The 26,410-nt window shown below is 41.7% G+C and overlaps 1 protein-coding gene across 2 annotated transcripts in view; it reads right to left on the bottom strand.

Annotated features, from left to right (window-relative positions):
• Ptp69D (Protein tyrosine phosphatase 69D) overlaps positions 1-26,410 on the bottom strand; it is a 577,123-nt gene extending 550,713 nt beyond the window's left edge. For both annotated transcript variants that reach the window (XM_022805022.2, XM_022805023.2), the window contains exon 1: positions 25,663-26,410. In XM_022805022.2, coding sequence (XP_022660757.1) covers positions 25,663-25,792 — 130 coding nt within the window. In that variant the 5' untranslated portion in view covers positions 25,793-26,410. The remainder of the gene's footprint in view (positions 1-25,662) is intronic.

Here is a 26,410-nt window from a genome sequence, read left to right as displayed (position 1 = left end):
AACTAGTGGTGAGCAAAATTTACATTCAATTATTCGACGCTGAGTCATGTGTTAAGTAATCGTATTCTATTTTTGTAATAGTTGCTTCTTTTACCAGGTACTCACTTTCAAATACCGACCAAGCAACACGGACGAAAGGATCTAAAGGACAACTTACCCCTGCTTCGCTGCACAGTTTCCTGGCTCCCTACTAGCGTCGCCAAATAGAGGCGCTCTTCGGCGTACCACCACCAGTCGCACTTCCTGCAGAAAGCCGGCCGTCCGTCTCCAGTCTCTCGTGCAGCCCGAAACTACTAAGGAGATGCAGACGCGTTCCTGGTAGTGGCTCGCTGTACTTAGCCTATAAAGCAGGCAGTCAGATTACACTCGTTTGCCATTGAATCCTCAGCGGTGAGTGAAGAGTGCCCTCCAGCCACCACACGCTCTATTCTCGACTGACCTTCTCCTACAACTAGCGCAGTCATCGTCCCACCCCCTCCCCCATACCCCCGCGTCCCATCAAACTCCTTCTACGACTCGCTTCGCTGACCACCACTCTGGGCAAGATAATGCCACATCACAATGCTTGCCACCGGCGGATCAGTCGGCCGCCCGTTGACTGACTATCGCTTGCGAAACGTTTCTTTGCAGTAGGCTTCACCGGTGACAGGGTACACTTGCTACCCTCCACAGTGAAACACTCGTAGCCCCTTTATACATTCCCTGCCCAGCCCTTTTTTGACCACCCGTCTACACCGTTCGTTGTGCTGCAGCCCTAGACAGAGCGCTCACTTGCATATGATCCTCAATCGATGCGACCCGTCTTTAGGGATAACAGAAGCGTCTGCGCCTTGCCCGATATCTCTAGGCATCACGCCTCCTCGCTTACTAGATGCTCTCCCCAACGACTCATCTCCGCGAATACATGGAATCGTTCCAGTCCAACTGTGCTCGTCGCCCAAAAGAAGCCGCATTACTATCACTATCGCCAGTCCGTGGACCAACCGTCTTTTCTCGATAGCACCCTTCGTTCGTCAGCTATAGGGTGCATGGGGGGTTCATATCCCAACATTCTGGCTGCAGTGGCACAGGCTCTCATCCTGAGCGCTGTGCACCCTTTCCCCCTTCCCCTAAGACTGCCGGTTTCCAATACTGCTAGCCCTAAAAGGCATCGTCAGCAATTGCTTTGCTGCGCTGAAAGCGAAGAAAAAAGTGCCCGAAAAGGAATCACCCGGATCACGACGGATAAAGCTCTCTTACAACGTTAGGAATCGATGGTACTCGGTTTTTACAATACTTGGTTAGAAGGATCCCACCATGCTACCCCAATAGCCAGCTGTTGAACTGTGCGCTAAACACTGACGGCGACTACTGAATATGTGCAGGTGAAACACTGCGGTACGGCACACTTCGAGAGTAGCAGTGTTTTACTATACCAGCGCGGCCAAAATAAATCTGAAGAAGACGTTGAAAGCTGATTAAAGACCTACTTCTAACGAAGCCCGTCGTTCGTTCGCCCATAGGATGGACGTAGAGCAAACGCTATGTTTGGGCCAAGGTGATGATTTGTCACTCTTCACCGATAAATAGGGCGGATAAATGAAAGAGCTGATACAACTACTACTAGACTTGAAGCTTTCTTCATCAATATATTGCAAGTACAAGTTGTATTCGGTTATATTTATGCATGCATTTAAAGTTACACTTTTCTTCACAAGAGCGCTACATTTCAGATTGTAGCGTCTGCCTCCAATGCTTACAGTATATCACTCATAGTGTTGGCTGGAATATTTTATATAACCATGGGCAGTGAATATGAAAGGGATAGAAACTAAGAAAGCTGACAGTATTTAAAGAGGCTAATATTTGCGCAATCAGTCCTGACGCTAAATATGGCATCCCACATCGACCGTTCATGCCTTCTTCATGACGCGGAGCCGTCAGGTTTGCAAAGGCTTAATGTTGAGGGCCGAGGGTGTTCGGGAAGCGGCCTAGGAAGATGTATAACAGGCGTACTAAAGGGTGGAAATAGCTTCTCGGCACCTTCCATTGAGGAAATCTTGACACACGGTGTTCCTGGCAAAGAGTTAGAAGTCTCTATGGGAGTCACAAAATCAGGACTGGAGAGTAAGAGAACCCGGGTTATAGTGAAGTACACGAGGACAGGGACGTCGACAGACGACGTTTGCTCTACTAGACTAGGCCGTCCTCGAAGCAGTAGCAGCACAATCTGCCAAGCAATGACTTGCATCCTTGCTCTTTGCCATACGCTATTGTGAGTCGGTTGCTTTGAACAGATCTTGCCTCTTGAGCTTCTTCCTATGGATAAATACCTCCACCGCAGAACACAGTTTAGGGGGGTTGGAATTCGTACTGTCGGCGCAGCTTCTGCGCCTCTGTATACAAATGTTGTTTCCCCCCGTTTGAGGGTGCAAAAAAAAAGGTCTTTTCAAGCTGTGAACGGACGGGAGACCCGTGATAGTATACACGTAAGCGCCTACATAATTGAGAGCTTTGTTAAGTTTCATGTCGCCTCCGGACGTCTATATTTGTTCATTCATACTCATTCAGCCCTATTAAATGTTATTGTATATGAAGTATAAAATACTGTGTACTTGCCAATCGGTTAAAATATCTTAGTGATTTTGTCGGTCTGGTTAATCGAATATATTGAACTATAGATGTGTAAATAAATAAATAATGTGTAATAATAATAATAATGATTTGCTTTTATGTGAGAAAAGCAATTTGTTTCCAAAATATAAGTCGATGTTTTATATTTGATTTGTGCTCATAAGGAAGCCTTGAGCCTATGAGGGGCGTACTTCCTACACGAAGTTCTACGTAAATAGACTCTGCAATTGTGTGACGTTTGAACGTCGGCAAAGCCAAGTGTAAAAGAACTAATTCCAGTGGTCTAGGTTCGAACTTCCGTGATAGCTTAGTTGGTAACGTGTTCGCCTACTATTTTTAGGTACACGTTGTGGTCTGGGTCCAAACTTGGGCATAGAAAGAGCCAGCCGCCTCATAGATTGCCTAACGGCGATACTGGACGTAAAACTCCAGCCTACTTTAGTCGTATAGAACAGTGAATAACAATCCAAATACAGTATCTCATAGATATTTTTCTACAAATCACTTTCCTGAATTCATCTCTGCGACCATTAGGGCCTTATATGAAGCGCTCCGCCGTTCTGCAGGATTCGCGAGTTGGACTCATTTACGACTGCTATGATAGGCACAACAATATCTGGCCCCTTTGCGGGCCAGATTCTCGCCGATGTACGTGTGCGTATGCGCACTTCGGCCGCCCTAATCTAACCGCGCGGTGTTTGGCATCACGTGCGACAGTCATCGAAGCTTATAATAAGGGAGAGTGTGTAAACATCTAGCTAATACGATTAAACAAGGAAAATAGAGACATCGACAGTAATGAAGATAATCAAACTTGAATATGTGAGCGGGGTCATATCTATTTTTGTTCAGCTACGTGGCCCACATATTTTTTGTAGAGAAAAACTACCTTAGACGCAATGAGTAACGCGTGTGCCAGCTAAGCTTCGAGACACGTGATGGTATTGGCTCGACTGCACATGCCGTTTCTTCCTAGCACCTAACGGCTTAACTAGCTGACGTAAAAGTCGCCAAAAGATATCTTAAACATAGGAAAATCAGATAGGTAGCCCTGAAATCTTTTACAACGCGGCATTATGAATAGTCGCGATACTCACTTCGTAAGCCCCTCGTGCTCTTTTATCAGAGTGACTTGTTTGATATTGATATATCGCCCAACGCTAAGTTCATTATCTACGTGATCTGCAAACGTAAAATGCGGAGCGTTCGTTCGTGTCACCCAGACACACGAATGTTCATTGTCGAAAGAATTTAAATAAAACTCTTGCAGTTTTCGTAAGAAGCCCAGTAATTGCAGATTCAGAGAAGTGGTTGCAACCACCGTGGGCCTGCTTGTATTATATCTGCACTACCGATGGCCATTGGCCGTTGTACAAGTTTAATTCTCCGCACGTGTGTGTCTATTTGGACGTCGGAACGTAATTTCGCATTTTCAAAGGGGCTGCATTCAGAAACACTATGTTAATCTCTACGCTTGAATTCGTCACGAGCGGGAGCAATGGAACAGCCTTTCCGAGATAACAAATGACAGAAAACGCAAATTCATTTGCTTAATAAACGGTCTTGTACCCGTCAAGTTGTGTACAGCAAACAGGCGTTCCATGAATATTTAGAAAAAGTAGACAATCGTTTATGATCGAAATGAAGCTTACGACTTTTTCGCCGCATGAGGTCGTTCGTGCAACAACGTTTCAGTTTGAGTAGTTTATTGTCAGTGACTACTGATAGTTTTGAACTCTCCTGCGGAAGAAATTTCAGTCTCAATTTAATACGGACCGCACACTTATTCATCGCTGGAAGCGGCTCGTTTGGCTTTCAGATTGGCGATGACTTGTACATGCATTGGCAATGTATATCCTACATCATTCTCCTCCCTCGCTGAACCTTTTTGCACATGAGGACAGTCCCGGCAACATAACATGCACATACTAATATTAGATAATGATATTCACGCGGCTATTTAAGCCGCGTACATCAGCCGTACTAGTAGCCGTAACGTACGTCAATGGATAGATAGCGTATCACTGGCTTAAATATGCTACACCCAATGCGTCTATGTTGGTGCGGAGATTTGCCGTAAGATCAGATTCGCTGGTCCTCCATTGATCTTTGACGTTCGGCCGAGTATGAATTTCAAGCAAACACCTAAGTCGACCATCTAAAAGGGAACCATTTTCTTTTGCTGAATTGAAGCCATACGAAAAACGTGTGATGGTGCTGAACTTGCAAGCTTTATCTATATTTCAAAGAAATGCTATGGCTAAAAATTCTCGTTCTGTTTTCCCATACAACTCCTAACAGTAACGCCAATTCGGCATTATTATAGCACCACGATTGATAACACCAGTCGTTCTGCGCCGATACAAAAGTCACTCCGTAGATTTCACAGAACGACCTGCTAAAGGCCTTATTTCTAGCTAATTCGACGGTGTTTTTATCATTGCACCCCTTTTCATAATGTCATTTCGATTTATACTGTGTAGCTAGGGTATTTGGAGCTGTGTATATGTTTACGGTGACAGCGGTGCGCTGTGATGCGGGCATACGGCGCTGCCGTTCCATATGGACGTGACGGATCGTGTCGCGTTTCTGCGGAACATTATTCACCGACGACCCAATGACTATAACGCCGGCCATAACAATCCGCGGGGTAGAGGTTATGGTACCATGTTTTGCTTTTTCATTTTAGCCCACACTTTGTAGATGGCGGTCGCTGACCATTGAAGCGTGCTACCTGTTACACGTCTGTCTAGCTGGTGCCATCGTTATTGTAGCTGGTAATTTAGCCGTTCTGTGAATTTTTTTGCCGATTGATGTTGTTCACTATTGTTGCTAAACCGAAACGATTACACTTACACACTGCTACGTATGAACGAATGGACAGGTATCGATAAGCGGACGACAACGAGTAGGGGAAAAAGAAACGGGATTTCAACCAGCTACGGACGAACAGACAAGCACAGCACGATACTCGATCCGCCAGTCAGGCCCTCCTTTTCGTCTTCGTCTTGGCAGCTGATGACAGCGGCATCGTCTGATTGACAACGGAAACTGCCGCCGACAACCGGCCATTGCCGTCGTCTGTTCTTTGTCTGCAATACTGCTCTGTCATTGTATCAATAGAATATACCCGTATAGCAAATAGCATATATATATATACACGAGGCTATAGGACCAACTACTATGCCTATGCATTATATGCACAAAACAGAGCTGTTTTGTAAGTCCCTCAAGTGATGAGTGTCTTGGTTAGAAGGCACGACCTGATTTCAATGTTTGGACGTTACCTATCATTTGTGTCCGCTTATTGCATTCAAGAAATCCAGATTTTTTCGAACAGTCGTCCTCTGTAAGCGCATATTGATGACACAATCAACAAACGCCTTTTTCCTGGGCTGAGACCGACCGAGCTGCTAGTCAATGCCCGCGATCAGTAGGTTTGCCTGCTTCAAACGTAATCTTTATGTGCTGTAGATCAATTTAGCTTCAGAACAACGACAGCTACACATATATTCTGGTATCTTTGCGAAACATCTCTCTCATTACAAAGTCTTGACACAATAAAGCGAGAGTATAAACGAACTGGAGAGACACTTCTAGAGGCTGTATGGCAGAAGATCGAAAGCGCAAGATTCACGATTTTCGTAGCGTTCAACCAGACTCCAGACCTAGAAATTATGTGGTACTCAGGGCTCTACCTCAGTCAAAAAAATATTTAACAGTTCTTTTTATTATTCATTCTTCTGCCTCAAACCCGCCCAGCATATAGAATACATTAGCAATATTTTCCAGAGGCACTATAAACAGGATTAATTCGGGAGTACAAGACCAACAACAACAACTGTACGTGGACAGCGGGTACTCAAACAATTTGTTTATATGTTTTGTACGTCGCCACGCTTCCTCTGTACGCATTCAAGAGCTCCGAAAAGGCTTCTGTTAAGGCAGACTTACAACGGCAGCTCAGGTTATTTAATATTTATGAGCAACAAGGAAACTTCGTATGAGAAGACATGCTAAACCTGCATCAAAAAGAGATAGGTTTTTTCCCTTTGAAGCGTCGCTCGGGCACCGGCGAAAATTTATTTCGGGTAGTCTTTAAAACTCTTGTCGAAGATTCAACCTGCTGCTCTAACTACTCAAATCATCACAGAAGTTTATTTCTACCAACCATAGCCGTTACCCCAAATCTGGCCAAATTTCTTGAGCGTATCTATTCGGCCTTTAGAAGTTTTAGTATCTTCTATTCTTGGTATACATGCTCTTGATTCACCATTAAATATGTGTTTTAATTTAAAGAGATAAATAAACCCCTATATATTATCCTTAGCCGCTTCAGCTTGCTATTTCCTGAGACACTTTTGTTCGATAGTCTTAATATATGCTCTTAGAGACCCTGTGCCTCATATCATTATACCGTTCAGAAGGAGTTAATGGTTATGATAGTAGTATCTTTTTAAGTTGTCGCGTACTGATTCTAAAACACTTACTTTGTCTCCTATTATTTCCTAAAAGTTATGAATCAGCGATAATCAATCGTATCCATAAGGTTCTCGATTGGGATTTGTAGGGGTTCGATGATTCAGTACCAGACGAGCTTCTTCTAAGCATTATACTTATTTTCGTGTCACTATGAATAGAAAAATCATACATACTGGCCAGATGTTTTTAAACTGGTATTATTACTACTTAAATAACAGCACTTATGATAATGATGATCTTTAGTCCCTTAAACTCAATGCATCACGTACGTCCCTTTGCCCCTAAGAGTTTATTTGTAACAATTGGGACGTTTTTGTTAGGCTAAAAACAAACCTCCCTTAAAGCTAGTGTCAGCGAAATCAGACAGATAGGCCTACTTGGGAAAGTTTTAGTTGACCGTTGTTCTCTAATACGATAAAAATTGGTTAGGATGCACGGTAGTGCTGTTTTCCAACGTCGTCTTGCCAACTAACGACAAGCAACTAAGTTAGCCAGTTTGTTATCCTTATGCTCATTTGACGACAACTAACAAAGTTACTTAGTTATAAAGCAAACGATACATTCGTTCATGAAGCGCGGTATCTTACTTAGAAAATTATGTTTTGTTCGTTGAATTATTATTGGTCTGCTGCACAAACGCTAGCCTTGATACCTGGTCACATAGTCAGATAAGTCAGTTCCCTGAGCTTAATTGTGAGCGAACCGAATGAGGATTTGGCATTATTTCACTCGTTATCAATTGTGAGTAATGGTCGACGTATAATTCAATGGCAAGTTACCACTTTCCAAGTTAAGTTAACGACAGTCGTTGCTGTGCAGCCGCTATCGTGAATCGATCCAACCTCGCTTGTTGATTATGTTTTTTTTTTGATGCTGGATATCTAAAAGCGATAGTCAGCCTTAGGACCAATTTATTATATTCTAGACAAGGTCTAACGTTCCCTTGTACGTCCTCCTTAATTATATGAAGCCATTCCTCTGCTTATCGTACACTTAACAATGAAAGCCCTTATTAAGATTGTCGACCTAGCGTTTGTATCTGACGAAACGATCGCTTTGCCGATTATATAAAAGAATATATCCATTTACTATACTTCACAGTGTGTTGAAAGCGAATCAGCTTATTACATGGAATTTTCACGTGCCACTCAACTTATATATGCAATTTTAGCACTACATGAATTTGTTAAGACTTAGCTAACTCTTCAACGAAGCTTATCTTACTTCATCGAAGATATTTATTATAATGAAGTCCATCCGTTGAAAAGATCCATTGACAATTTTTCTGTTACTATCTGTATGTATTCGACCGCATATGGACATAGAGCTCGATAAAGGGAATTCGTGGTCAAAGTACGGTTCTGGGATCATGAATTTTCTATGCCCAGCTGGCTTAGATGCTATAGTACGTCTCACTATGTTCGACCCGTGATATTAGTAGCAGAATAATCGCCCGTAATTTTTGAATGTATCAATATAAATGAGTTCATGGACGAGCGTTGGACAAATATTCATATTATGACAGTAGCGTAAAATGCGATTTGAAAAGTCAGACGCATACGCCTTGAGAGCCACCCCTCCGCAGATGCAAATGGCTTCAGTCTCGCATTGTAGCTAACTTCCTTTTACGGCTTCTATAAGCGGAAAGACATACTCAGCGAGCCACAACGCTGTCTGTGAATTATCAAGTTAATATATCTGATAATAAGAACAAAAACCATAACACCATTCCATAAGCACGTTTTTGTCAGTGTCTGCCTTTTACTTGTAGCAATATTTATAACACGTATTATATAGTACGACGGCTACAAACTGAAATATTATAGCTACCAAAAAGCTTAGCAGTATTCAACAAGTATCACTTGTGGGGCACTTGAACGAAAGGAATAAGAACAGGTTAAGAGCGGACGGTGAAGCTGAAGGGAACAGAAATCAGAGATCCGACTAACAGAAAAACGATCGAGAAAGCAGGCTTATGGAAGAAATAAACCTGAAATTGTTGCAGCTTTGTGACGACGCGTGCGCCTCATCCTCCCTATCTTTATGTTTCCGGTGCTTCTAAAGGAAAAGTGTGTATCAGCGACTTCGTCCATGCGCAACCGCCTACAACTGGCCTCGGCATTAACTGTTACAAACACAACACATCTACCGAGCGAGAAAATCGTGCACACAGAATGCAATTTTCGTGCACTCTTCTTGTATTCAATATCTCGGGCCACGCAGTATGCTAACTTACTATATCTACAACAACCATATTCTTTATTTTATTTTCAATCACTATTGCTAATTATGCTTTAATTCGTCTGCTCATACCTATATTTACTCATTTTACGTTTCGTATTATTATCTCGACGATCCTGCTGCTAGGAAATACTATATAAAATACACTGAATAAACGTACCGATAGAGTCAGAAAGGTCCACGGCGACCGCACACGATACATATGCGCCTCGTGTGTGGAAACAATTCTCTATCAGTCGTTTACTGTTACCTGTACATGTACAATAGGGTTTATAGTAGTGCGTATTTTTTATTGTAGATGACATTTAACGTATTTAAATGTTCGGCAAGAGTCATATGAATAACGAAGCTACTTTGTACGGGTCCTGTGCCGTTCTAAGTGTTTATTAGTTTGTTGTTACGAATCCTACCAATTCTGTGTAACAAAAAATAACACACTGCAGGGCAACAAATACCGGTCGCAGTGTTTTCGTATTTTTTCGGACTCGTAAATCAGACAGTGCATCTGTACACTTCCTGATACATATGACATTACGAACAATGCATTTACAATGGCGGCCTCATTGTTTCATTTTTTTTTTTTTGGTAATGTACAGCGTCCGCAATATTACGCCTTTTACTGGAGGCCCCCTCTTCCTACTAATTTCTAGGAAGAGAGACACTTGCATGTACCATAACTCGCGCATAGCCGACACCATAACTGAGCAAGTACTGCGTCCGTCATCGTGCACTTTACCTGCGGGTCCTAGCTCGAACCCAAGCTAGCATTGCTCGTTACCGCCAGATAGACCTGGCGTAACTCACACAAGATTCCGCACCTCAGCTCGGGAGCAGTCGTTCCCGTACGTATCGTATTGATGGCGTTTACTCTACATGAATTCTTCTTGCCCTCTGGCATATTAAGACGACAATAGCATCACTAACAAGTAAGCATGCCGAAAGCAACGAGTTCCGATCTTTTTATGCCTTCACATGTATTTATGTTCATGCGAATCCGCAGGCGACGTATGTTCAGTGCAAGGGTGTAGATCCGTCTTCATTTCAGATTATTTAAGATTTTATCGCCAAAACATCGCATGAAATGCTACCGCTCCCAATTTGCTGCGTGAACACTATATACTCGTAATTGCCTCATGTTCCGTCTGGCCGTCTCTCTGTTTTGTTCGTCTACAAAGTAGACGAGCAGGGTCTCGTTCTTTTGCAACACTTCCTTTTCAACTCAACTTTTTTCGCTTCTGTTTCAACTGAGTTTTGCCTTGCGGAAGATTCGCCCGGCCTTGCTTCGCTGGCCCTGTTTGACTGGCTGGCTGGCAGCTTTTCCCCACTCACTTTTCGCGTTGCCGGAGCGACAGCAAAGCATCGGCGCTTCGTTATCGTCGCTCGTTCCGTCAGTGGCTCCGCTGCCGCTTCTGATCTACGAGGAGTTCACTTGTTTCTTCTTTCTTTTTTTTTTTTTTTTTCGTTGTCTTTTCTTTCTCTGCTCTTTTGCCAACGGCCGATTGCATAGCGATACCTTCGCCAGCAATTGCGGAACCATCAAACACACGCTTGCTACCGTCGCTGCTCAGCTCTCTATGGCCGCACGCTGCTGACGGAGCTCGGCTGAAACGTCGATGTTTTTCTTCGAAGCTCGCTGGTGTCGAAACCGAAATTCAGGCAGCCTCAGCAGAAGCACAAATAATACTGGCACCTGCATAGTTAACTGTCGCTAACTGGGTTGTTGCGACGATGACGGTGGCGGCGGCGGCCGCGATGACGCAGTCACAATGACTACGACGCCGATGACGGTGGGCCGACGAGAAAGATTGACTGGAGCTTTGAATGTTAAACACTTTACCTCTCGAAGCGCGCTTGAGTCACTATCATCATCACCATTACCATTACGATGACAGTGATCCTCATCGTAATCAACGCATTTTTATCTCCGAAGACTTTCTGCCTCTTTTATGCCTTCTTGCCTACTGCCATTTTACTAACGTGGTTGCTTTTCACGGTTCGAATGAAGAAACAACGAAGATAGACTTTTAAGTAACGTTCCCAGGTTTTTTTTAAGCAAACAGAAAATTAAACCATGGAGTCTACAGTATTTTAATTGTTAAATTTGTTTTTATGGCAGCTTAACATGGTGCAAGTGTCACCCTTTAGGTGTTTTTTTTGGATGGTACATTCTACGGGCGTAAAATGACCACCTTTCAATGTAACTGATGCGGACCGCATTCGCACACAAGCACAGTATAAGATAATATATTGAATGCGTTACAAACATATATACGTGGAAAGCAAAAAAATCAGCAAAAGTTACAAACTTCCATCTGAACAGCTGTAGAGAAATTTGAAGTAACACCCATTATAATTTAAGTATAGATAGATATGTATCATATTCTCCGCCGCATGTTTTCCGCCGCAATACTGACAAAGTTCTATAATCTACATAGACAGCCCTAGAGGCATTTTTGGTTCAATACATGTCCAAAGTCGAAGCATATATCTCTGCTTATATATATACTTCAGCATTTAGCATTCACGCACAGTATTGTGATGTTAACTATTCGACTGGAAGGGCTTTTGTCAATACTAGTGGCCGTGGCCCCTTTCAGGGTCCCGCCAGTGTCCTATTTTAAAAATAATCGGGATATTCTTCAGATTATTTCAGAGACATCAGCCGTCATCGAATATGTTTTAAGAAAATATCGTTCTGTGCTTCAGGCCGTTCATTACCGTACGATGATGATGATGATGATAATGACTAATTAAATGTTCTTCTTCAAACACAAAGAGAAACGTGAATTAACCTGATTAGAATCGACGACACCTGTACAGACAGGTGGGTATGTGCATCTGTGTCTGTCTCTCTCTCTATCGATTTATCATTATCTATAAAAGCCGTTAATAAAGACCGTTGCCGTCATAATCGTTCCAGGCGGATTTAGCGCGTTTCGGCTCCGTCTCGTTGAGAAGGGCCTTTAGTAATACTACGAGCATTGCCGAAGTAACAACAATAAACCGCCACACACATATCCAAATTATTTTGTTATTTCATATTTTAGTTCGATTAGTATACTCATTATGGGCGTACCGATACTGCTAGCCAGCTCTGTTAGGAATCTAGTTTTCCGATCCTGCCCTATACGTGCACACGTACATCCGCACACATACATGGATAGGCCAATTGAAGGCAAATAAACTAAAGAACTAACAAGCAGTGTAGTATTGGGTAACATTATGCCTGTTTCTGGAAGCAGTCGAGGGTCGTAGAAAAAGTAACTTGGTTGATGCTACACTTGGTAATTGTGTATAGGTGTTTCTATTACTCAGGAGTAACTATGGCTGTAAGCTGTATAGCACCAAATGAGTTAATTGAAGCACAGATATGTATGTAGTGCCTGGATTACGATCATGCGAAGAAAAAAACATGGTCGAAAAGATGCTATGTGCCGATTATTCTTCTATGTGCAAGTTTTAACTTGCAGTGCACGCTTCTAAGGGTCACTCAAGGCACAATTAAGTTTGGCAAGGCACTGAGCCAATGCATACCAGAAGTTTCAGAGTATCCTATAACTAGTTCTAATCAAATAGACTATAACCGTCTGATTAGTTGCTGGTTCAATGAAAATGTCTGCTTTTGTGAACCTTTAATTGTATACTAGATGTCAAAACATGATGCTCCAATCGCAAGGACAAAGAGTGTTGATAGGGCCGCGTGAATCGTGCAAAAAAAAAATGCGCCAATTGGACTGAAATCGGGACGCCTCGTTGTTGCTTCTGCTGTTTGTCCGGTTCCGCATCGGCACAGGTAACCTTCGTTTTTATAGGCAACATTCATTCCGCTCCAAACGAAAAGGCGGATAGTCGACGAGTTACGAAAACTGGGGCGCCATTAACTCGTTGATTTACGTAGGGTAATATGCGGCTGTAACTAGAACTATAGGGAATTGTCTAGTGAACAAGTGTCCAAACAGCTGTCTCTGCTATTAAAAACAGAAGGAGGATTAGAAATGAGATGACTTCCAGACCCGGCTTACCGCACATCTCTCAACGATGGGCTATAGTATAGGATAGCGTTCAAGCAAATTTTGTCAATAAATAAATGCTTAGTAAAAATTATGGAAAAAAAACTGTACCGATGAGAATCAGATTATTCCTTCTGCTAAACCTTTTGCTTTAAGAAAGGCATTGTTATATGTCGAATTGACGAACCTAGGGATCCTCCTAAATATTTGTCGCCAGATCTAGGAGCAGTGGGGTAGTTCGGATCAGCACCTGGTAGAATCGATTTATCATGACAAGGTAATGCAAGCTCTTCTTTAGCATCATGTATATACACGATGTCATTTTCTTTGTTAAAAGATTTAGTTAGCAACAATTCATTTCATCATTCTTCGTAGAACGAGATATAAATGAATACGTTATTAATACTGATCTCTGTTATAATGGCCGTCATTTGCTATACTGAGCTCGAGTAGCTCAGTTAATGTTTCTTCTTTTAGATCAAACGCAATTTGTTAGAATGATATTTAAGATATGATAACTATTGTTATTATCATCGAAGAAGACTTTCTGGTATTGCCAGGGGAAGGGAAAGCCCGACAATGGTCGATTGCCAGCAATAGCACGAACGAGTCTTGCTACTGAACCTGAGATGTCGATGTTGTGGCGCGCGTCTAAAAAAATTGAAACAGATGGAAGTGCTTGCAGATTCTTATAGTGTCAATTATTAAACATCGACGCCTCCGTGAAAACGAAACAGAATAGGAAACAAAGCGGACGTTTTTTCTTTGAAAAAAATACCGTCGCCCCCATAGAAAAGGAGAGGATTAAACGAAAAAAAATACTGTAACCCTTGTAGAACTGATTTAATTATTAATTTAAAAGTCGCGCCAGTGCATGATATAGTGGACACTCCATCTACACGTACGGGCTCGTGCGTACATATTAGAATATGATTGGGTTTTTTTTTCTAGACAGGATAAAAAGAACGTAATACTTGTCGCTTTAGCCTTAAATCAAATGGCTTCATTCATGTATAGGGTGCCAACAAGTGCTTCTTAATAACTGAATTAGCATGTTTAATCAAATGTAGACTAGATTTAAAGGCAACACTTTTCTCGCTGCTCTTTTTTATTGTCTTTGCTTCGCGAGGTTCGCCCTCATGACCACGAGTAATCATCGATTTTAAGGACGTGTATCCAGCCTTCGGACGCCGCTGTCGGTAATCTGAACTTGGCTCCACGCTGAGACTTATCTATTAAATCGCTACAATAACCTGATTAAGAGTTCCCAGTTCGAATAAAAACCTAAAAGTGGAGCCTAGGCAAAAATGCTTCCATATCTAATAAAATGCGTACGAGCTTCTAGAATACGGAAAAATTATAACTAGTCTCAACGCAAACAAGCTTCCTGTTTTGTAAAGCTAGAATAAGCTGCAGATAGTTAACAAATTTCTATGTTGATTTTTTATGCTAATTAAAGCGTCTTGATACAAACATTCTAGCTTTGGGGACAATCGCGCGGCAATATTAGGATGGACGGGTCGATCACAACGGGCTCCGCTGCACAACATTTTCTAAATAAATAAGGGGCACCTAAAGATACATACATTAGACCACCTTGTTAGTACTTTATTGAGATCATAAATCAATACAATATTAGCAAGTAAATCAGCTTGTAACTTAATAATAGTATTAAAACGTATCCGGTCGTCTGAGTTGGATATAACCGAACACATACTTTTGTCGCTGTGAAATGCTAATGGCCATATATCACCCACGAAGCTAGTTTCCGTGACTAATCAAAGATACATCAGCATACACGCCGTTTAAATAAGAATGATGATGATAAATTAGGGTTGAATGCAGAGCGATAGAAGCGCACACCAGCCATGCTGCCAACCATTATAATAATAAAAATATACGAGACCATTTAACTGACAAATGCAGCAGACGACGAACCTCGTCATTTCATCTTGCTTTCCATTGAAGTGTCCTCAAGGTTCTTACTGAGAGGAGTTTGATTAGACGCTGTCGTCCTTTTCCTCGTCCTCCTCCATCAACATTGTTCTGCTGGCCTGTGTGCGTCACAGTTATTTTTGTATACAATCTTTTTTTTGTGGTTGCTCATTACTAATGTATTGGGTGGGGTAAAAGTGCCCCCGCTTCAAAAAAATTCTCTTCTCCGTTTTGTCTCGCTTGTTGTTGACTTCCGATATACCGTTCGTGAAAGCTTTTCTTGCCCCATCAACGTAGTATAGCAATATTGTCCAGTTGCAATTTCAAACTCCTTAAAGTCGGATGCTCCAGGTGGCAAGAAGTGCATTTCTGACACCTTTTGTACTCTGCATTTGGTCGCAGCCAAACGGCTACCGAAACAGCTCAGATCTGTTTTATGTGTGGTAATGACGTGATCGCAAAGAGCTGCGCAAAGGTAGTTTGCTATGCTTTCGTACCCCAGACTTAGAGGACCCTTCGTAGCCGATCCTGCGCGTTTGACGGTTACCATTCGAAAACACTTTCGAAGGAAAGCGCCCGACAAATAGCCACAGCCGATGGGTTGAGGCGACACGCGCGTCGCTAACTACTTCAAGTTCTATGGGTTTGCACAGAAACTTATAGCTTGTGAATTTGAACATGGCTGAACGCTGCATATCAACATTGAGCGTTACGCGACTATTAGTTTTCTCAGAGAATCGTCACCAATTATAAGAAAGAGTTGATGTCTGTACGTCAACACGTATCAGAGATCAGAATAGCCGGCTGCAAGAAAGCAGCCAATGTTTAGAGTTCAGATAAACCTTCTCCCAAAAAATATATGCTTAAATAGCAAGGGTCTGATTCACCGGAACTTGCTTCCCATGATGCAGACCATTGATTCGCGCGTTCATTTAGCCCAGTTCTATTGAGTCAAGCAGGCTATTCGAGAGAAAAGGCCCGATAGACGAAATCAGGCCAGTCTGCTTCATAACGACACGAGGCCACACGGGGCGAACATCGTCAAAGCTGCCTTTTTGGACTTCGAATGAAAAGTTCTGTTGCACCCTCCGTGTTCTTTGAACCTTGTGCCGACATATTTTTACTTTCTCCGTTCACTGGGCAATCACCATGGTGGCCTTACTTTCGACACGAGACAGGAAAACTTTTGAGACGAAACTCGCTACTAACTGATGAGACAGCAGACATGGTTTAGTGGAAAGGTACGAGAAAGTCCCGAACAATGACGAGGCCAGCGCAAAGTAATGCCTTATTATCCCCACAGTAAAAAGAGGTGAGAGAGAGTAAAAAAAAGCGCGAGCACATTTCCAGTCTAATAAACTAATTGGCTTTCATGCATTGGTTATCGATTTCAAGAAGTCAGCCATTAATTCCAGTGAACAAGAAAAGCTAATGCTATCTTTGGCGATACACGCATGTATTGAGCTTGGTTCTTGTAATTTTTCTAACTTTAGGCCACTGAGCAAGTAACAGCCGTCACTTTGCGCGATAGCGGATGACAAAAAGAAGGCAGGGCTCAAGTCTTCGAAGTCGGGTGCTAACGAATACCGAATCAAACGATGCTTCCAACACTACGCGAAAGCTTACCGCATTGGCTTTTGATATCATCATATAGATTTACTGCGATGGCTTTCCCAAAGACAGTTACCCAGCAGTAGATTCCGTATTCGATTTAGTAATTAAGGTGCAACAAAATTTTTTGGTGAAAAGGGACTTCGGGTGTGGCCGCCAGAACTAAAAGGAGCGCTAGGTCAAGCTGATAACAAAAAGCGGAACGGAGCTCGTATTATAGCTTCGAAAAGCGAACGTAGCTGCAGATGGTCATCTCGTGTCCATGTTCCTATGTGGACTTTTGGCTTCACGTGTTTCATTTTCCAGCGCGAACGGACTCTGTCTGCCAGTGTCATTTGTCACGAGCATGGCACTTGCTCCCACAATGGTCACCTGACTGGAAGCTCCCTACGATTCGCCTGATAAAAAGGGGCAAAAATCGTAAAAGACTGCGGCTGATTTAGGAAATCACAGAAACAGCGAAACAGTAAATTGCACTTTGACATAAGTGGCTTAAAATTTACATTTACAAAATCTAAGAGGTCGTAGTATGAAATATTCCCCCAAAATATCTGGTCCGAATCGCGGTGGAACTACTTTAAATTCGTTGCAAATAGACAGAATAAATTACTTGACACCGGCTAAACAACTGAGCGATAAACTCATGTTATTAATTTGAGAATTCGAATGTACAACTATGTATACATATATATGTACGTATATATATGCATATATATATATGTATATACATACACATATATGTATGTATATCTATGTAAATATTGGTACGCGCCGCAGCACAGGTTTATGACACAGACTTTTTCGCCGACGCTTATTCGTCATTGGTCTTATTTTTCGGGTACAAATATATCATCGAAAGTGTACATTAATTACAATGTTCGGTTAGTACTTCGGAGGTGTGAACAATGAAAAGTAAGAACATTTGAGCCTTCTGAAAACAAACTCCGCAGAAAAATGCTATAGCATTATTGCTTACCCAGCTCAGATCTCAGAGTACCGCCGCAGATGGCAGGCGGGCATATGCTAGCTTCGACGTTGATTCTGGAATGTTAAACTCAATGTAGAAAAGATATCGTATCCACAAAGAAGTGGGTAGTGGGGAAGTAGTACATATAACAGTATAGAAACACTATAGGAGCTAGGAATACATTTATCTGAATAGGGGCACGCGAAAATAACCTTTCATTCATTAATTCCTATCAACCCATTTCTAATGTAGGTCTCTTCATGGGTCGTTTTAGAAAGTTGATAAACTCCTGGCATCAGATCACCTAATCAAAAGTAGTATAAAGGCATGCTCATACCTTGTGTGATATTTAATTAGGTCTTGTATAATACGAACAGTAAGAGTGCTCGTTCCTGTCGAAAAACAACATAAAACAATTAGCAATTTTTTCACTAAATCTTTTTCAGCTTGAATCGTACGCAAAAAAATTCCTATTTATTATCTAATTATTACCGAATGTTCGCAATAAAGGTAAAGTTACCTTTAAAATTTTGAAAACGATTAGCAGTTAACTTAGGTACAAGCAGGGTTTGTAAATATCAATAGATCACATTCCTTGCCAATGTATCATATTGTTGCATGACGTCAATGTAACTTTTATGACGATTCTATATTTATAACTAAGACTTTAATGTATCGGAATAGAGTGATGTAAACACGTTACCGCATAGGGCGATGATTCTAGAAAGCCCACAGTCACGCTTTTGTCATTTCGTAATGAGTCAGTAACGGTATGGATCGTCGTTGCGCTAACGTTTCGAGCTACCGCTTACTTAGCATTGAGATCTATCTAGGTATTCGGTTTTGCAACTTCCGGATACTTGTGTTTAATCAATGTCTGCTATGCAGCATGGAATAAGTTGTTATCTTTAAAACATCGATTATTGCTATCCGTCACTAGTTTCTCGAAATGACGATTACGTATAAAAACGTGAACGAACAGCCATATTTTCCCGTAATAAACCATGCCATAACATATTCCCCTGTTGTTAATTAAACAAACGATTTATTTTGAAGTAACGATTTAGCTTGAAATCTAACGGCTCACAGATTGGCAAACTGCACAAACAAGGATCGCATAATTTACTTTTTTGGTCCATAAAAACGCAGATGAGTTCCTAAAGTTAATTTTGCATACATGCTATAATATGATCATAATTGACTCAACGATAGCGGCCTTTCCTGTAGCGCTCAAGGCCAAACCGGGCCGTAGTATACCTGCAATACAAAGCGATCAATATTGTTACGAACTACCGTGTTAATGATGGGCTACCGTCGCGGCACAGAAAATACTCATCTGAAAATAAAAGCAACAACTATACTAAGAATAATAATAATAATAACTATTATGTCTCTGGTGATCATAGATAATTTTTTTTTGCATTTTAAGCAATTAACAAGAAAACATTATACAATTTTCGTTACATACGCACACTTAGCGCGTCGAGCACTGTGCGCATGGGGCCTGGTAAGTTACTGCAGGCCTATAGTTGTCCACACGCCACCTGCTATTGGTTAAAATACGTACGTCTTTGCAAAGCCACTTATTCTATATCATTTCACTTAAACCCTTAACCGTAACCTGCAAAGTGGTAAACAAGAAACAGCTGCCAATACGTTTTCTTACGTACTTAATATAATAGAAGGTTACATCTAGTCGCTCGGTCGAACTCACAGATAAACTAATGAAATGTTTTTTTTCCGCCTTCCTCCCGCGGACGCCTAGGACCATGGGCCTTGCATTTTCTCTTTTAGTTATTATATAAATACTTGAATAGCACAAGAACGCTTAATTTTGACAAAATGCTTCAATTAAAGATCAGCGGTTCGTTGGAGCTGTCCAAATTCACTGCACCGCCAATACGAAAACCCGTAAGTGTCTTTAAGGTCTCCATAAGGACTAAACGTTTACTCGTTCGAGTGGGTGTCTACTATACCCCGTCAACGTGTTGGTGCGGGTACCACTATTTAGTTCTACATTTAACGATAAACGTAACGATATGGAGCAGTACAGGCGTAGCTCCTCAAATCTGTGTCTAATTATAGCCTACTCGGATACAAGAATATCGAGTAGCTGTTATAACCTGGATCCATAAGCTTAACTGTGCGATTATCTGTAGCTATAGCTTTTGTACTGAGAATCGGCCAAAGCCTAGTAAAATCTGTCAACGATTTGGGTCTAAATTTTGCAAGTGGCACTCCCAAGTATCTTTAGGGACCGGTGATATTCCGATAATATTAAACACAATGCGTGCCTCGCCGTCTAAAAACTAAATCAAGTTATTCGGTAAATTTTCCCCTTGACCGCCCGTATCAACGGCAGTTAACCAGTATGCACAGTCGTTTGGATAGGGAACTGGAACGATGAATATATATCCAAACGTGTTCGTCCTCTAACAATCAATCATCGTTTAAGGTGGTTCAAATGATAACGTAGGAGATACTGAAAAAGGCATGCCTGGAGACAGTTATTGTGGAGATATAGGCTGCAAGACTATGCTGCAAACTAATAATAACAATACCAAGGCTTGTAATTAGTCAGGCGATAGTTGTCATTGTAAGGGAGAAGCGCTAGTTATGGCAAGTTCGATATATAAGAGACCGGTGTAACGATTTTGTTCTACTTGTAAGGTCACCAGCTTGCAATAAGAATAGAATCCAGCGCTTCTGGTCGGTGTTTCTGGACTATATATGCGCAGAAAGTATTTTACATCTGCTGATCAAATAGCCTGCGCGCTTGATAACTGCCTCGTGGTAAATCCGTGTGAAATGCAACAAATTTTCTGGAGCCATAAAAACAGTTTTCAAACTACGCAGACCTAATGGTAGTGCTAACAAAATTCGGATGTTGATTCTGTTCAACGTAGGTAGAGATTGATTTGGGCCGAATCACGCAGGATGAGGAGTGAAAATGGGAAAAGACAAATTCACTGGCCTGCCCAGTTGTCTGGACTGCCCAACAGAACAAATGACTTGCCATATTTGTCGTTTGCTGTTGCCTGTTTTTGCTTTCTTGACCATGCTATTTCGTCAGCAGCAGACGTAGCTGCCATATTCTGCTTGCTGCTGAGGCGAAAGGTCTGTCGTAGCCAATACGTTTTGCTTCTGTCACTCATCATGCGGCAAGTTTGGTCTCTGACAAACTGAAGACGATTGCGGTGACTCACAGAAACAATAGAATTCGATGTCCTTATACAGTCATCTGCATAAGGACATTTGTGCAATCTCGATTATCTGAAGCTCGTCCACCTATAAGAATTCGTCTCAATACAGGACTAGGACAAAATCAATTCCCGCAGTTCGTTGAACATTTAGATTTACGTTGAACTGATGGGACAACGTTGGTCGAAAAAATGGCAGAAATTATCGGCCGTTAAGTCGTAACCCTCGCCGCCGTACCCCGTGCAATCCTGAACATGGAACTGTAAAACCATTCCCAACAACGACGCGTTCGAGCGACAGAACAGTGACTTGTTTCTCTATGAGTTAATTTGTTCATTACGTTGAGCAAAAGAAATAGACGAGCCTCAAACGAGGCCGAATCAGGTAACGTCCTACAGCGGCAATCATAATAAAGGAATGGATTACAGTAAGTTTCATTGCAATGTTAGTGGCAGACTATGGTTACGGGCCAGACTATGGCTAAAGCTTGTAACTGAATAATGGTAGTTGGCTTAAGTAATCCGACGACGTGAATGTTCATTGTGAGGCTAACAAAAGCGAGCACTCTTTCGTTGACTTTTAGTGAATCTTCCGACTAACTCACAACAAGTCTATCATCTAAACAGATAGATCAACTGACACAATGCCAGCGAAGCTAGGCTGAGGTTAACCGTAAGCACACGAAGTTAACGACTCACGTATGAAATCACTGCTGTCTTTTCCTTAATGATAATGATGATCATAAGGAGATTCGTAAATAGAAGACAAATTGCTCAGACCCGGAATGGACTGATAGACCAATAATCGTTCGTTACTGATCATGCGTAGAAAGAATATTACGCGAAAACAGCGCATTATGGTACCTATAAAGTGGACGAAATAGGTCTGAACCTTTTACCAAACAAAAAAAGAGCAGAAAACAATGCGACTGCTTTGTGTCCAGATTTATATAGCAGCCGTAGGCCATACTTGTCAAGGGCTAGCCGATCACTTCGAATCCCAGTCATTGGTTTGAATGGGCTGATATTATATAATAGAATCTCAAATAGATACTTAGATAGAGTATAAATAGTACTGCTGCTTCTTTCGTTCGTTTGAGCTTCATAGGAGCTTCAAAAGGAGCGACGCGCATAAGCCGATTACAAGGACTAGAGGAATTAAGATGTTCACTCCCATAACTAATAAATATTCTTATAGACATAATAATGTTCGATAAGTCGTATTTCATTCGTTGATTCCACTAACGAATGGTGTATGTGTTATATAAAAAGTTGAAACTCGTGCAGTGATATTTTCCTTCAATCTGAAACTGGCCCCGTGTGCTAATACTGTCCGCTGCTTCCTCTTCGTCTACATTTACAGCTTATACGGAAAGAGTTAAACCCGTACGCATATATTCAAGGCATACTTGGACATCATCACAGACACCTACTTAACTTAAAAGGGCAAGCAAGGCCTTTATGTACGTGAAAACTTAAATCAACATTGGCGTTCTGCCGTATATACGGATGCAGGTGAACGTTGGCCTGTGACTGAATGGCGAATCCGATGTCAAAACGTCTCCACAACATGCATGTATGAGGGATGGTCGTTTAGCAAGCGTGCCCATGCAACACACAAACCAAATGAGTGCATGACATTCCATAAACATTCAATACCTAGTAATAGGCGGAGATGTTCATTTACAACCGGAGTTTAAGCGAGTATCACGAAGTATGATGATCAAACTGTGGCCGTTTACTTACTCGAGGCAAAACTCTCGTGCTGCCATTGAAAGAACGACCGACCTTCGCTAGTACATACGATCTATGCCAGCGCGAAGGTAGAGTCCGTATCATATAATTAGTCTTTAACGTTTAAGCAATTGACCCATGGGTGTTGACATGCTAACTTCTTTTTCATGCAAATCCTAACAACTTGAAAAATATGCTCCCTCTAGCTCGAGTAACATCAGTAAGCAGCTCTAATTCATGGGTTACTGCAACGGCCGCAGTTGTCACCTGCTATATTTCTGAGAGCTTTCGATTGATTCTCAAATGTGCATAGGGCGTTTACCTAGAGTACTAATTTTGTAGTTAAAACAAAGAAAGGGTATAAGTAAATACATATAGGGAGCAAGCGGCTTTCTGGTTGCCTGGGCTGGCACTACCCATGAATTTATCGTTACGCCTCAAATTCATTCGCAAGGCACATATAGGTGAGCAGTTCCCTATAAATTTTCATTTGGTAAATAACTTAAACGGTAAATTACCCGACAAAAGATTACCTGTAGGGAATATGATGATCACAATGTTTGAGGCGAGCAGCCAACCCAGAATGGCTTTTGGTCTGTGGCGCCCGAAAAATGATATTTACCTATTGGAGGTTACTATAACCGTGTCTTGGAACACTTTAGACGAACACTCAATCATAGGCAGGGTGTCATTAGAGAAGCTTTACTATGAATAGCCAGGTTTGTGCAAGATTGGCTACTTCATATAAATAATATAAAATTTAAAAACATTCCAAATTTAAATCGAAGTCCATCGATATATCGAAATTGCACCATCAGAATCTTTTCAATGTGACTCTTGTGTTTCTTGATCTTACATGTACACACACAGTATGAATATATATGGTTATTAGCATTTTTAGAAATATTTATTTTTAAAAGTATAATAATACCCCCCCCCCCCCCCGGGGGACAAGAAAATAGATTCTGTTATACGACTTTTAATCTGAAAGGCAATGGTCAATAGGTTAAGCGGCTCAGTGACGGTAGAGGTAGTACACCATTTTCTTCAGAGCATACGGCAGTAACAAGTTATATCATACAGCTGCCAGTAAATTAGCGGAACTTGTTCGACAGAAATTTTAGTATATGGTAGTGCTTTTGTCTCAAATGGATCTTGCGGACTTGAACATAGTGTTGTGCTCTCGAATGACATCGTATTCCATTTCTGCTGGAAATTGTCGAGATACATTGTAGCGTCCTGTTATGCAAAGAGTGAATTGCGATACGATGTGGTGTTGTAATAATATGCCAGCCTTGCTAACAATGCTAGGCTTGTCTGAGCTTTCAAATGTTCGTTTTACAACGCGCGCAGTACATTTCCGCCCGTTCTTACCACCACGCCGGAAGTAGTCTTGCCGCAACTGCACCAACGACGATTGTGGCTTTCATAATAGCAATCGATGAGTCTTTTGTATTTATGTTTATAGCAGCATGCTGCTGATGCTGTTGCGGCAGATGGTGGCGCTGCTGCTGCTGCTGCTGCAGTTTCGGGCCACTGAATGGTTTGTTTATGTTTGTTCAGTTTACTGTTACGGTTTAACAAATCGGAGGAGAACTAGGTGAATTTAGCTCCAGACGGATCTAGGGCAGCTCTCAACTCAAGTCACTTGCGATCGGCAATACAATGAATGTTTCGCATACTAGCCTTAAAAGCATATAATAGCCATAGCGACGCTTAGACTGGTCTAACGGGATTACGTGAATCATAGTGAATACATAGCATTAGTATCTTCAGCTACTGTAACGGCGCTGGCCTGAATAGCTCCTGCCACATCAGTGGACATAAATAGCTATAAAAGCAATGAAAATCCGAGGTAAGCATTATGCGTTGTACTAAACAAGTATAAATTGCTAAAACGTAGATAAATCATATGATAATAAGCAAAAGGAATAATGTACATTACTAGACCAAGCGAGCTTTGAGCGTACTTCCCGATCACTATTTATATAATAGACGTAGGGCAACTAATGCAAGTTACTCCGCCCAAACCCAGGCCAATGGATACGAAGCTATCTATTGCTTATTTCGATGTTGTCCATGAACAAATTCGTACTACCAGTTTACATTATGTAAGTCTTCTTATGAACTAGTATTATCTGTAGTAAACATGCGTTTGGTATTCAAAGTTTTCCAGCGTAACCTCGTACGCATAACCCACTCGTGATTTCATTACCCTGAGACCGCTAGAGCACCTCGCTAAATATGTGTATTGACATATTTAAACCATACTTAAAATACAATAGGTAAAATGATTTTTCACTTTTATGTATCACGAAGAAACGTTGCTTTCATAAATAATTGTATCTAGGACGAAAAGAGACAACTCAATCTCTTTCTATTACTCGACGTATTACATTGAACGAACATAACCATTCAACCAATGCACGTTTTACGAATCCTACCTATTACACATACTTATAGATTAATAAGCCTACAGGCGAAAGCTCGGGTGAGCTTTCAAATAGCAATGAATAGATGGTGCACATAACGAATATTTCCAAAAATATATACAAAGAAGTCCATCGGTAAAGATAGGTCCTATATCAAAAGCATACAGTGGGTTGAGTCATCAAAAAGCCTGCGTGGCTATCACAGCTGTTATAATTAGCAAATTTACAATTACGTTGAATATCATCCAGCTTAACTAGGAGTTCGTGAGCCGCTACTTGGTAAACAAAGACTTGATTCACGAAAAGTAGCATACCAAAGGCCCAACGCTGCATATGTATGTGCTACGGTAAAGCTCCCACCGCCACTCCTATAAATAGATATGTGTGTAACATACAATGAACTTTGAGCAATGCGGCGGTGTAGCCCTTTAAAATACCTGATATTCGAGCGATGAGAGAGCACAGTAATCCAAGATAGAGCACTACATATCCCAAGAACACAGTGACAGTGGCCCGGAGCGACCCCGACTGGGTCACTTCCTGAGGCCGGGGTTGATAGTGCCCCATGCCAATTCACTGGCACCGGGCACTCACACCGATCACACGCACTCACACTCCAAGTTGGGCCGAAGCGAGAGTAACTTAAGCAGACAAACACAACACTGTAATCCAATAGCGAAGCTTACAAGACAAAATGAACAAAAAAAAAACAAAGTTTTTCTATTTGTTTTTTTCGAATGGCCGCACACAAGCTAGCTTCACCCGCAAACTTCGTCGCCCTGCCCAGGCACCCTTGGCCAGTCCACGAACTTTTTATCTGGCATTGCGGCACTTAAGTTCTCTCAAAATAATCAAAACGATGACTCTCACATTCACCTTAACAGCACTTTTTTTTTTATAGTGTGGAAACGAATAGGAAATTATTTGCACTATACTTCTGTGCGGTATTCTATCAGCACCGACTGCTACGGCTACTACTGCTGTTGATAGGGTCTCACCCAGACAATTTACGGCAATACTGGTACATACGACAAGAACACCAATCGGCTGCTGTCCATGTATGTAATTCAGAAGCGTTCGAGACAAAATGACTAGATTTTGCGGCTCTGCCGACTGACTCAACGAAGCGGTGGAAGACCGCGCGTGTCTCCCCTATGCCGGCATCAGACCAACTGAGTTGGAAGG

Source organism: Varroa destructor, unplaced genomic scaffold, assembly GCF_002443255.2.
Source record: "Varroa destructor unplaced genomic scaffold, Vdes_3.0 BEIS01000004.1, whole genome shotgun sequence".
Lineage (NCBI taxonomy): Eukaryota > Metazoa > Arthropoda > Arachnida > Mesostigmata > Varroidae > Varroa > Varroa destructor.
This window is presented reverse-complemented; position numbering and strand designations above follow the sequence as displayed.